The sequence below is a fragment of the Aureococcus anophagefferens genome, assembly GCF_000186865.1.
Source record: "Aureococcus anophagefferens unplaced genomic scaffold AURANscaffold_125, whole genome shotgun sequence".
NCBI lineage: Eukaryota > Pelagophyceae > Pelagomonadales > Pelagomonadaceae > Aureococcus > Aureococcus anophagefferens.
The window spans coordinates 2,426-12,790 of NW_008705674.1; the positions used below are offsets into that span (position 1 = coordinate 2,426).

General features: G+C 71.8%; 3 protein-coding genes across 3 annotated transcripts in view; 2 read left to right on the forward strand and 1 right to left on the reverse strand.

The window, feature by feature from the left end:
* Positions 1-3,940: 3,940 nt before the first annotated feature.
* Positions 3,941-4,993, forward strand: AURANDRAFT_12526 (hypothetical protein; the record flags this gene model as incomplete). The annotated part of the gene is made up of 2 exons (XM_009044082.1): positions 3,941-4,501; positions 4,640-4,993. Coding segments are annotated over 2 exons (915 nt in total), but the record flags the coding sequence as incomplete, so codon positions are not given.
* Positions 4,994-7,043: 2,050 nt separating this feature from the next.
* On the reverse strand, positions 7,044-7,445 carry AURANDRAFT_7876 (hypothetical protein; the record flags this gene model as incomplete). The annotated part of the gene is made up of 1 exon (XM_009044084.1): positions 7,044-7,445. A coding segment is annotated over one exon (402 nt), but the record flags the coding sequence as incomplete, so codon positions are not given.
* Positions 7,446-7,684: 239 nt separating this feature from the next.
* AURANDRAFT_68404 (hypothetical protein) overlaps positions 7,685-10,365 on the forward strand; it is a gene marked incomplete at both ends in the record, with an annotated part of 35,982 nt that continues 33,301 nt past the window's right edge. Inside the window, 2 exons of the mRNA XM_009044083.1 lie at positions 7,685-8,843; positions 8,896-9,914. Of these exons, the coding sequence (XP_009042331.1) occupies positions 7,685-8,843; positions 8,896-9,914 (2,178 nt within the window). The remainder of the gene's footprint in view (positions 8,844-8,895; positions 9,915-10,365) is intronic.

Below are 10,365 nucleotides of genomic sequence, written 5' to 3' on the forward strand. Positions count from 1 at the left end.
CGTCCATGTGCGCGAGGTCCCGGTCGCCCAGCAGCTCCTTGGCCGCGGCGAGCTCGGCCTGCACCTTGCGGTTCTCGTTGCGGAGCCGCGCGAGCTCCTCCTGCTGCTGTTTTATCAATCGCATCGCCTCGGCGTACGACTCGGTCTGGAGCTCGGCCTCCTGGGAGAGCACGACCTCCTTGGACTTGCGGCGCTCGCCGCCGGTGAAGAGGCCCCAGCTGGCCTTGCGCTGCTGGCCGCTGCCCCGCCGCTGGGTCTCGCGGATCATCTCCTGCGTCTCCGCGTCGAGCTGCGGGTTCGGGCCGACGATGGAGCCGGAGCGGCCCGCCGCCGGCGCCGGCGCGGCGGCCTGCTTCCCACTGCTCGCGGCGCCGCCCATGTTTTTTTTCCGGGTTTTATCTCGTGGTTCTGGGCGGGAGTGGTGTGTGTGTTGTGGTTGGGGGCGGCCCCATCGTATGCGTTGTCACAGATACGTCGGGGTGAAGTTGCCCTGCACCCGACGACGCGCCGCGGCACAACTAAAAACTTTAGTGCTGGTGCGTGAAGAAGGACGCCGCCGTGAGCCAGCCGAAGGACGTCGTCGCGATGAAGCCGATGCGCAGCGGCACGGGCACGACCGTAAAAACGAGCATGTTCGCGGGGACCCAGACCGTGTAGTAGCGCCGGCACATGTCCGCGGCCTCGCCCTTGTAGCGCTCGAGCCCCGCGCGCCAGCCGTCGCCGTCGTAGAGCACGTGCTTGTAGGCGTAGTACACGGGGAAGCACACCTGTGTGGAAATCAACCAGTGGAACGCCCTGTCCAGCAAAAACTTCTCTAGCTCGGTCAAATCGAAGTCGATTCGGCTGATTTTTGGACGGATCGATTGCTCTCGTCGAGTTCTCGAAACACAGCCGAAGAGTCTGGTCCAAACCGTTCGATTACGCGAAAATTGAAGTCAACTTGAAGATTTGATTGCCACGCAGAAGCACGCGAGCGGGATGTGGAACGCGCTATCGAACGCGACCTTCCGCGCGGCGTTGTAGACCGTCGTCTCCAACCCGAAGAGCGACGCGTAGCCCACGTTGTAGAGCGCGTGCTGGAACCAGCCGCAGTACCAGCCGCCGTAGAACGCGAAGACGCCCGTGCGCTTCCAGTCCTGCTCGCTCCGGCCCTCGACGACGCGCTGGCTGAAGGCGTCGGCGAGCATGCCCTTGAAGGTGCAGCTCGCGAAGGCGACGCTGTAGGGCCGCCGCGTGCTCAGCTCCGCGTAGGCCGCGACGAGCCGCGCCATGGCGCGGCCGCTGTGCCGTCACCGCTGGCGGCTGGAGAGCTCGTCACCTCGTTTGCTCTCCGAGGCGATGGCCGGGGTCGATGGCGTCGCCCTGTCGCGCAGTCGCGCTCCGGGCGACCGGTGCCTGGCTGGATCGCGAGGACCTCTCTTGCGGGACGTGGGTCTGTGGGTACTTCGTGGTGCTTCCTGGGTTTCGGCGCGCGACTGATCTCGGCGAACCGCGGCGGCGCGAGCGGCGTCCGTCACGGTGTTCGCGGCTCGCGAATTCGCGCGCCGTAGCTCCTAGGGAAGTCGCCAGCGTGTGCGCCCCCGGTTGCGGCCGCGCCGGAGCGTCGCTTCTCGAACGCACGCAGCCCGCTTTCTAGGCGTCTCGGGAGATTTTGATGCCGGCTCTTTGAGCTTGCTTGAAGATCCTGGCGACTCAGCGTCTCGCCCCAGAAGGACCACCTCGTCGCTCTTAAAACTCCCGCCTCGCTCACCGTGCGAGCCAGTGTCATCGACTTACTTCGCTCACGCACTCCCGCCCGCCCCGCCTGATACCGCCCTAACCCCTGCGGGCGCTGAACCCCTCGGAAAAAGCGCTCGTGAGGCTTCGGCGGAGAAACCGTCCGAAGCGGGACTGTGACGAGATTTGCCGCCGTCGCGGGGCGTCAAAAATGAGGCGGGGCGCCCGGCGGCCGACGTCGGTACCGGAAAGACGGCCTCGACGCCGCCCCCGGAAATCGAGGGCGCGCTCGCGGGTCGCCTCGCGCGCGACCCGATAACGAGAGTGAAGTACGACCCGGACGCGCACGCAGGTTAATCATGGCCGCCAAGAAGCCCGCTTCCAAAAAGCCTGCCGCGAAGAAGGCCGCGCCGAAGAAGAAGACTGTCGCGAAGAAGCCGGCCGCGAAGAAGGTGCGCTCCCGCCATCGTCGAGAAGCTTTGTCCGTACGTGTTCCGACTCTCTTCTCCATAGGCCGCGCCTAAGCCCAAGGCCGCGCCCAAGCCCAAGGCTGCGCCGAAGAAGAAGGCGGCACCGAAGAAGAAGGCGGCGCCCAAGAAGAAGGTGAGCGACCGCCGTCGTCGAGAGACTGTCGGAGCGCTCCGACTCGTTTATCGTAGGCCGCGCCCAAGCCCGCCGCCGCGAAGCCCGCCGCGAAGCCCGCCGCGAAGCCCGCCGCTAAGCCCGCCGCGAAGCCCGCCGCCGCCAAGCCCGCGGCGAAGGTGAGCGCCCGCTGTCGCCTCGGGAAGTTTTTCCAGACTCCGCGCCAACTCTTGTACCCGTAGGCCAAGAAGGCCGCGCCGGCCAAGAAGAAGACCGTCGCCAAGAAGCCCGCGGCGAAGAAGGCCGCGCCCAAGGCGTCCAAGGCCACGGGCTCGCGCAAGTCCTCCCGCAAGTCGCTCTTGAGCAACGTGCCCGTCGCCGAGCGCGGCGCGGCCATGAAGGCCGCCGCCAACTAGGCGCCTTTCCGGAAGGCCGAAGAGCCGCCGGGCCCGAAGCGTCCAAGACCGCCACGCGGTATTCCCCGGTCCCCGCGGCGCGCCCGGGTCGTCGCTGCAACTCTCCAGTAACCACTCCCCGCGCAAAAAGAAGCTACTCGCCAGTAATCCACGAAAGCACAGCAACTACAAGCACGAACACCTCTACAGTGACGAAAAGAGGCCACTCTCGAGTAACCACGAAAACACCTCTACAGTTACGATACAGGGTCCGGACGCGCACGCCTCCTACGCGTCCTTCGCGCGGCTCGCGGCGCGGCGGCTCGGCCGCGCGTTCTTTTCTCGAGGCGACTGATTGAGCCAGTGGTTCTGCTGGAGCGGGCCGTGCTCGAGCTTCGCCTTGACGGCGGGGCTGATGCGCGCCTGCTTGTGGTTGCGCTCGCGCGACGCCTTGGGCGACTCGACGCCGGGCCCGAAGGACACGCGCCGGTCGGACACGGGCGTCGCGCCGGCGCGCAGCGCGCTCCGGACCGGCGTGCCGTCGGCGCGCAGCGCGCTCCGGACCGGCGTCGCGTCGCCGCGCGGCGTCGCCGCGGGCGTCATCTCGACGTCCGGCGCGAAGGAGATCCGCGCCTCGCGCCGCTGCGCGACGGGCGTCGTCTGCGCGACGACGGCTACGGCGTCGCTCACGTCGATGGCCAGCGTCCGCCGCGCCGCCGCCGCCAGAACAGCATCATCGTCGTCGTTGTTCGTAGCTTCTGTGCGGCTCGAAGACGTCGCCTCCCGAGATGCTGCAGGCCGCATCGTCGACGGCGTCGACGGCGGCTCGACGATCTGCACCTTTCGTTGAGCGCTCATGGAGCTGCGACGAGCGGCACGCGTCGCGACCATCGTGCCAACGTCGAGAGTCTCTTGGCTTGGTCGAGCTGCCGCAACCACCACCGCTGTCGTCGCCGTCCACAGCGAGCCATGCGCGGCATGCGCGCGCTCCGGCGCCTCGCGAACCCGATAGTCGGTCGCAGGGCTCGCCGGCGCGTCAGCGCGGCGGCGCTGCGGGCGCTCGCGGCGAAGCGCGGCCGCTACGACGAGCTCTGCGCGGTGGCGAGCGCCGAGGTGCTGGCGCCGGCGGCGGCGCGGGAGCTGAGCGAGCTCGGCGAGATTCTCGCCTGCCAGGAGGCCTGGGAGGGGTGCGTCGCGGAGCTGGACTCGCTGGCCGAGCTCGAGGACCGCTGCGCGGCGGCGACGCCGTCGGCGACGCGGAGCTGCGGGACGAGGCGCGGCGCGAACGCGAATTACTGACACCAAAAGTAGCGACACTCGCACACGACCTCACAGCAAAACTGCTGCCGCGGGACGCCGTCGACGACGCGCCGGCGTGCCTCGTCGAGGTCAAGGCCGCGGCCGGCGGCGACGAGGCGAGTTTGTTCGCGGGCGACCTCTTGGCCATGTACGAGCGCTTCGCCGGGCGCCGCCGCCACGGCTGGGACTTATTGAGCGTGACGAAGAGCGACTGCGGCGGCGTGAGCCACGCCTACGCCGAGGTCAAAGGGCCGGGCGCCTACGGCGCGCTCCGCTTCGAGTCGGGCGTCCACCGGGTCCAACGCGTGCCCCGGAACGACGTGCGCATCCACACGTCGACGGCGTCCGTCGTCGTCTTCCCGGCGGGCGCCGAGGACCGGGGGGCCACCGTCGACTTCGACCCGGCGGAGCTCCGGATAGACACGTTCCGCGCGTCCGGCGCGGGCGGGCAGCACGCGACTACCCGTATGGAAATCTTCAACCCGACTTCAATGCGAGCGTATCAAAATGTTTCGACACGAGCACATCCGCCGTGCTTCGAGAACTCGATGAGAACAATGGATCCGTCCAAACCGAATCGACTTCGATTTGACCGAGCTAGAAAGTTTGGTCGGGACGTCCCAAACCAGCGGTCGATTTCCACGCAGGTGAACACGACGAATTCCGCGGTCCGCGTGACGCACCTCCCCACGGGCACGGTCGTGTCCATCCAGGACGAGCGGTCCCAGCACCGCAACAAGGCCAAGGCGCTCAAGGTGCTCGCGAGCCGCGTGGTCGGCGCGCAAGCCGCCGCGGCCGCGGCGGCGCGGTCCGCGTCCCGCGCGAAGCTCGCGGGCAGCGGCGACCGCGCGGAGCGCATCCGCACCTACAACGCGCCCCACGACCGCGTCACGGACCACCGCTCCGGCTTCACGGCCAACTCCGTGGACCGCGTGCTCCGCGGCGACCTCCTCGACGACGTCGTCGCGTCCCTCGAGGCCGCGGACCGCGACGCGCGCATGGTCGAGTTCGAGGAGAGCAGCGCGTAATTTTCTTTTTCGGAGCTTTATTGAGTGAAGCCTTTCTCTTTTTGAGCTTATGCAGGCGGGGGGGGGGATGGCCCGGCGCTTGGTGGGGCCCGGCGTGATGCGGTGGGACGTGCTTGGTTCCCGACGGCGGGACGTGCTTGGGTCCGGCGGGGCAGCTTGAAATCTGGAGCGCGTCCTCGCCGGCGGCCTTCGGGCCCTTGGCGCCGCGGACGCCCTTGCCGCCGCGGACGCCCTTGCCCTTGCCCTTGCCGGCGTCAAGGGCACGGCGGACGCCCTTGCCCTTGCCCTTGCCCTTGCCCTTGCCGCCGCCCTTGCCCTTGCCGCCAAAGGCGCCCGCGCCGCCGCCCAGGTGCGGCGGGCCGCCGCCGGCGTGGCCCGGGCCGTGGTGCTGCTCGGGCTTCGACACGCGCGTGTCCTCCTTGAAGTGGTATTCGTAGCTGTACGAGAACCAGTCGTCGTCGTCGTCGCCGTGCCAGTCGTCGTCGTGCCAGTCGTCGTCGTGGTAATCCCCGTAGTAGTAGTACTCGCCGTGCCAGTCGTCGTCGTGCTCGTCCCAGCACTCCGCCCACTGCTCCCAGGCGTACTCGAGGTCCTCCTTGCAGTAGCCGAGGTGGTCGTCGAGGTTGCGGATGCGGCGCTCGGCCATCTCGAGGTCGTGCTCGACGTCCTCGAGGTGCTCCTCGAGGGCCTTGACCTTCTCGCGGAGCTCCTCGACCTCGCCGGCGTCGCCGCCGAAGCGGCCGCAGAGCGTCTTGGAGAGGTCCGCGATGATGCTGCCGGCCTCCTCGCAGCTCGGGGGCGGCGGCATGACGCCGACGTCGAGCTCGCCGCAGTTCTTCTTGCACTCCTTGCCGGCCTTGCCCTCGGGGCAGTTGCGCTTGCATGCATCCTTGCGCTTCTTGGCCTCCTCCTTGCGGCACTTCTTGCCGGCCTTGCCCTCGGGGCAACCCTCGACGAGCTCGCGGCCCTCGAAGGCCTCGGCGGCGGGGACCGACGCGACGTGCTCGACGGCCGAGTCCGCCTCCGAGGAGACGAAGCCGGACGCGGACGACACGGCGAGAGCGAGAGCGACGATGACGGCGCGGGGATTCATGCTTGCGATTGCCTGCGCGGGTCGACGGGTGAGACGTCTCCTCGACGGCGCTCGACGGCGCTCGTCGAACGGGTCGCGCGCGCGGACGCGTCGTCGATGCACAGGCGCGTCGCCCCGCGCCACGACAGCCTCCCTCTCGGAGTGCGGAGCGATGCAGGCGGCCGGAGGATTGGCACGGCTTCGTCGAGCGAGTGATTTTGCTCTCCGAGAACGAGGGCGCTTCGGCGAAATTTTGCAGCTTTCGCGGCGCGAGGCGATGCGCGAGGCGCGAGGCGGGCGTGGGCAATAATGGCGGACGCCGTCGTGCACGAGTTGCTGATTGCTCGAGTTGAGCTTGCGGTGCGTCCCGGGTTGGCGGCGCGTGTGATCTCTAGAGCTCAAAGTTTTTTTGACGCCGGCAAATGCTCGGAAAAACGCGAAGCGAGAGTTGAAGGTCAACATCGGCTCCCACACATCCCAAAACGCCGTCAACACCCCTTACTCGCCCCCCGGGGCAAGACGTGGACGTGGACGTGGGGCACGGACTGGCCGGCGCAGGCGCCGTCCTGGGATCCCCGGCGACGTTCGCGCCGGCCGCGCCGTAGTGCCGGAGCACGAGCGCGTGGACCTCGCGCGCGGTGCGCCAGAGGTCCGCGTGCTCAATGTCGTCGAGGTCCGCGAGCGACCTAAACGACGAAAGGGTCCCATCGACATAAAAAAAGGGAGACTCAAAACTCACGGCACGTTCTTCGCCGGAACCACGAGCACGTGGCCCGGCACGAGCGGCTTCAGGTTCACGATGGCGCGCGTCAGCCCCGACGCGGACACGTAGAAGACCTGGCGCGGGTCCAGGTCGAACCTCCCGAAGCGCACGGCGCCCGCCGGCCGCGGCCCGCTCGCGACGGCGACGCCGTTCGCGCCGACGGGCTCCCGGGCCATCGCCAGCGCCGTCGCCGCGTACGCGTCGGCCTCCGCGGCCATGTCGTCGGCCGTGCGCGGCGCGCGGGCCTCGTCCGGCGGCACGTCGAGGGTCACGGCGGGCGACGCTTCGCCGCCGGGCGTCCAGCCGTCGATCATGCCGTAGACCAAGTCGTTCTCCGGCAGGTCGCCCCGCGTCCGCGGCACGAGGTGCACGTGGCAGTGCGCCACGGCCTGGCCCGCGGCGGCGCCGTCCTTGATCGCGACGTTGAAGGCGTCGGCGGCCGGCGCCGCGCGCTGCGCCGCGCGCACGGCCGCGGCGACGTCGTCCGCCTCGGCGGCCGTCAAATCGCCGTAGCGCGCGACGGGCCTTCGCGGCGCGACGACGACGTGGCCGGGCAGCAGGGGGTTCAGCGAGCCCAGCGTCACGCTCAGGTCGCTCGACCGCTGCGGCGCGACGCGCAGGCCGCCGAACTCGAAGGCCGAGCTCGCGAGGCCGCTCATGACTGCGACGACGGCGCGCCGCCGCATGCGACGCCGCGCGCGCCGGTGCGAGGAGTGTGCGGCGCGCGCGCGAGGCCGCGCGCGAGGCGTACAGGTGCGCGCGGGCTCGTCCGGCGGCTGGGCGGCGCCGGCGCTCGCACGTGCTCGAGACGCTGTGGCAGATCGAGGCGATGGAGATGATGGAGCGCCTGCCGCGGCGCGACATGGGCGTCATCGACCTGACGCGCGACGACGACGCGCCGCCGCCGCAGAAGAAGCGCAAACAGGCGGACGGCGCCGCGCCGCGCCCGCGGAAGCAGGCGAAGCGCGACGACCGCGGCCCGGACCGGCTCGACGTCGTGCTCCGGGCCCAGGCGCAGCGCCACGGCGTCGCCGAGCGCTGCGTCCGCGCGGCGAAGCGCCTGCTCGTCGACGAGCAGTGCACCGTGCCCTTCGTCGCGCGGTACCGCGCCGCGGAGACGGGCCATCTGCCGCCCGCGGCGCTGCGCGCCGTCGAGGCCGCCGTCGCCGGAGCGGCCGCGCTCGAGAAGCGGCGCGCGTTCGTCGTCGGCGCCATCGGTTTGGCCCACGCCGCGGCGCGCGTCGCGGCGCAGCGCGCGGCGAGCCTCGAGGAGCTCGAGCAAATCTACGCGCCGTTCAAGGGCCAGCGGTGCACGCTCGCGACCAAAGCGCGCGCCGCGTTCGCCGGGGCCGACGCCGCCGCCGAGGCCGCGCTCGCCGGCGGGCCCCGCGGCGAGGACGCCGTGGCGCGCCTGCGGCGGAGCGACCGGGCCCACGCGCAAATCGTCCTCGCGGAGCTCGTCGCCAAGGACCCGCGCGCCCGCGACGCCGTCGCGCGCGCGTTCGATCGGGGACGGACCAGTGCGGCGCCGGGGCCCGAGCGGGACCGCGCCTTCCGCGACTACGAGGGCCTGGACCGGCCGACGCGCCACGTGAGCCACCACGCCTGGCTCGCGCTGCGGCGCGCGGCCGAGGCCAAGGCGCTCAAGGTGTCGCTGTCGCCCGACCGCGACGACGCCGCCGCGGCGTTCCGAGCCGTCGCGGCGCGGGACCTCGGCCCCCAGAGCCGCCGGCTCCTGCGCGACGCCTGCGACGACGCCTGGAAGCGGTTGTTGAAGCCCCGGGGGAAGCGGGAGGCGCTGCGGAGGCGCGTGGACGCGGCCAAGGTCGAGGCCGTCGCGTGCTTCGCGTCGAACGTGAAGCACCTGCTCCTCGGCGCGCCCCTGCCGTCCCGCGGCGACGCGGAGGCCGTCGTCGTGGCGCTAGACCCCGGCTTCGCCCACGGCCACAAGGGCGCCGTCGTCCGCGTCCGCGACGGCGCGTGCGTCGGTGGCAAAACCGCCGTCGGACCGCGACGGCGCGTCGGACCCGCGCTGGAAAGCCTGCGCCGACGCGCTCGAAACCGCCCTGCGCCCCTACAACCACATCGTCGCCGTCGCCGTCGGCGACGGCGCGAACAGCCGCGGCTGCCAGCGCCTCGTCGCGCGATTGAAACTACCCTACGCCGTCGTCCGCGAGTGCGGCGCGTCGACGTACTCGGCGACGGACCTGGCGGCCGAGGAGCTGCCCGGCGTGCCCCTGGAGCGGCGCGGCGCCGCGAGCCTCGCGCGGCGGCTGCTGGACCCGCTCTCCGAGTACGTCAAGCTCGACCCGACGACGTTGGGCGTCGGCATGTACCAGAAGGACGCGGACGCGAGGGCGCTCCGGTCCGCGCTCGACGCGGCCGTCGAGGACGCCGTCGCCGCCGCGGGCGTCGACGCCGCCGCGGCGTCCGCGGCGCTGCTGGCGCGCGTCGCGGGGCTCTCGGAGAAGCTCGCGACAAAAATCGTCGCCGCGCGACCCTTCGCGGCGCGCGCGGACCTCAACGACGTGCCGGGCCTCGGGCCCAAGACGTTCCGCAACGTCGCGGGCTTCCTCCGCGTGGCCAACGCGGCCGAGCCCCTCGACGCGACGCGCGTGCACCCCGAGGCCTACGGCGCCGCGCGGGCCTTGCTGGCGGCCGCGCGCGTGCCGCCGCCGGCGCTCGCGGCCGTCGCGGCGCGCGGCGGCGGCTTCGACGCGCCGACGGCGGCGCGCATCCGGGCCGCGGCGGCGGAGGGCGACGCGGACCTCGCGGCGCTCCTCTGCGACGGCTGCCTCGCGGGCGACGCGCGGGCCGCGCTGTCGCCGCCGCCGCCGCTCCGCACCGGCGACCCGCTCGCGCTCGGCGACCTCCGCGCGGGCGACCGCTTCCGGAGCGCGCTCGTGAAGAACGTGTCGCCCTTCGGCGCCTTCGTCGACGTCGGCGTCGGCACGGACGGCCTCGTCCACGCGTCCAAGTTCGGCGACGCGAGCACGCGGCTCGTCGTCGGCGCGGCCGTCGACGTCGTCGTCGAGCGCGTCGACCGCGACCGCGGGCGCGTCGCCCTGCGGCCGAGCGGCGCGCGGGACGGGGCCTAAGGTTAGCTCGCGGCGACGACGAGCCACGCCTCCCGCGCGGCGTCGTCGCCGTGGCCGTCGAGGGAGCGGACGGCCGCGGAGATGGCCGTTTTCCCCGGCCGCGCGGGCGCGGGGAACGCGAGGACGCGGTCCTCGAGGGGCCGCGCGGCCGCGACGGCGACCTCGAGGCTCGCGAGGAGCTCGTCCCGCGCGGGGCAGCCCACGAGCAGGCGCCAGCGGCCCGGCCGGAGCCGCAGGCTCAGCGTCGCCGCCGCGCGCCCCGGCGCCGCGGCCGCGACGGCCAGCGCCTCGAGCGCGGGCGGCGGCCGACGCCCGCGCGGGCCCGGCGGCCCCGCGGCGACGCACTGCGCGGCCGTGACCGCGAGGTGCGCGTCGGCCCAGGAGCCGCGGCGCGCGGCCGCGCGGCCCTCGT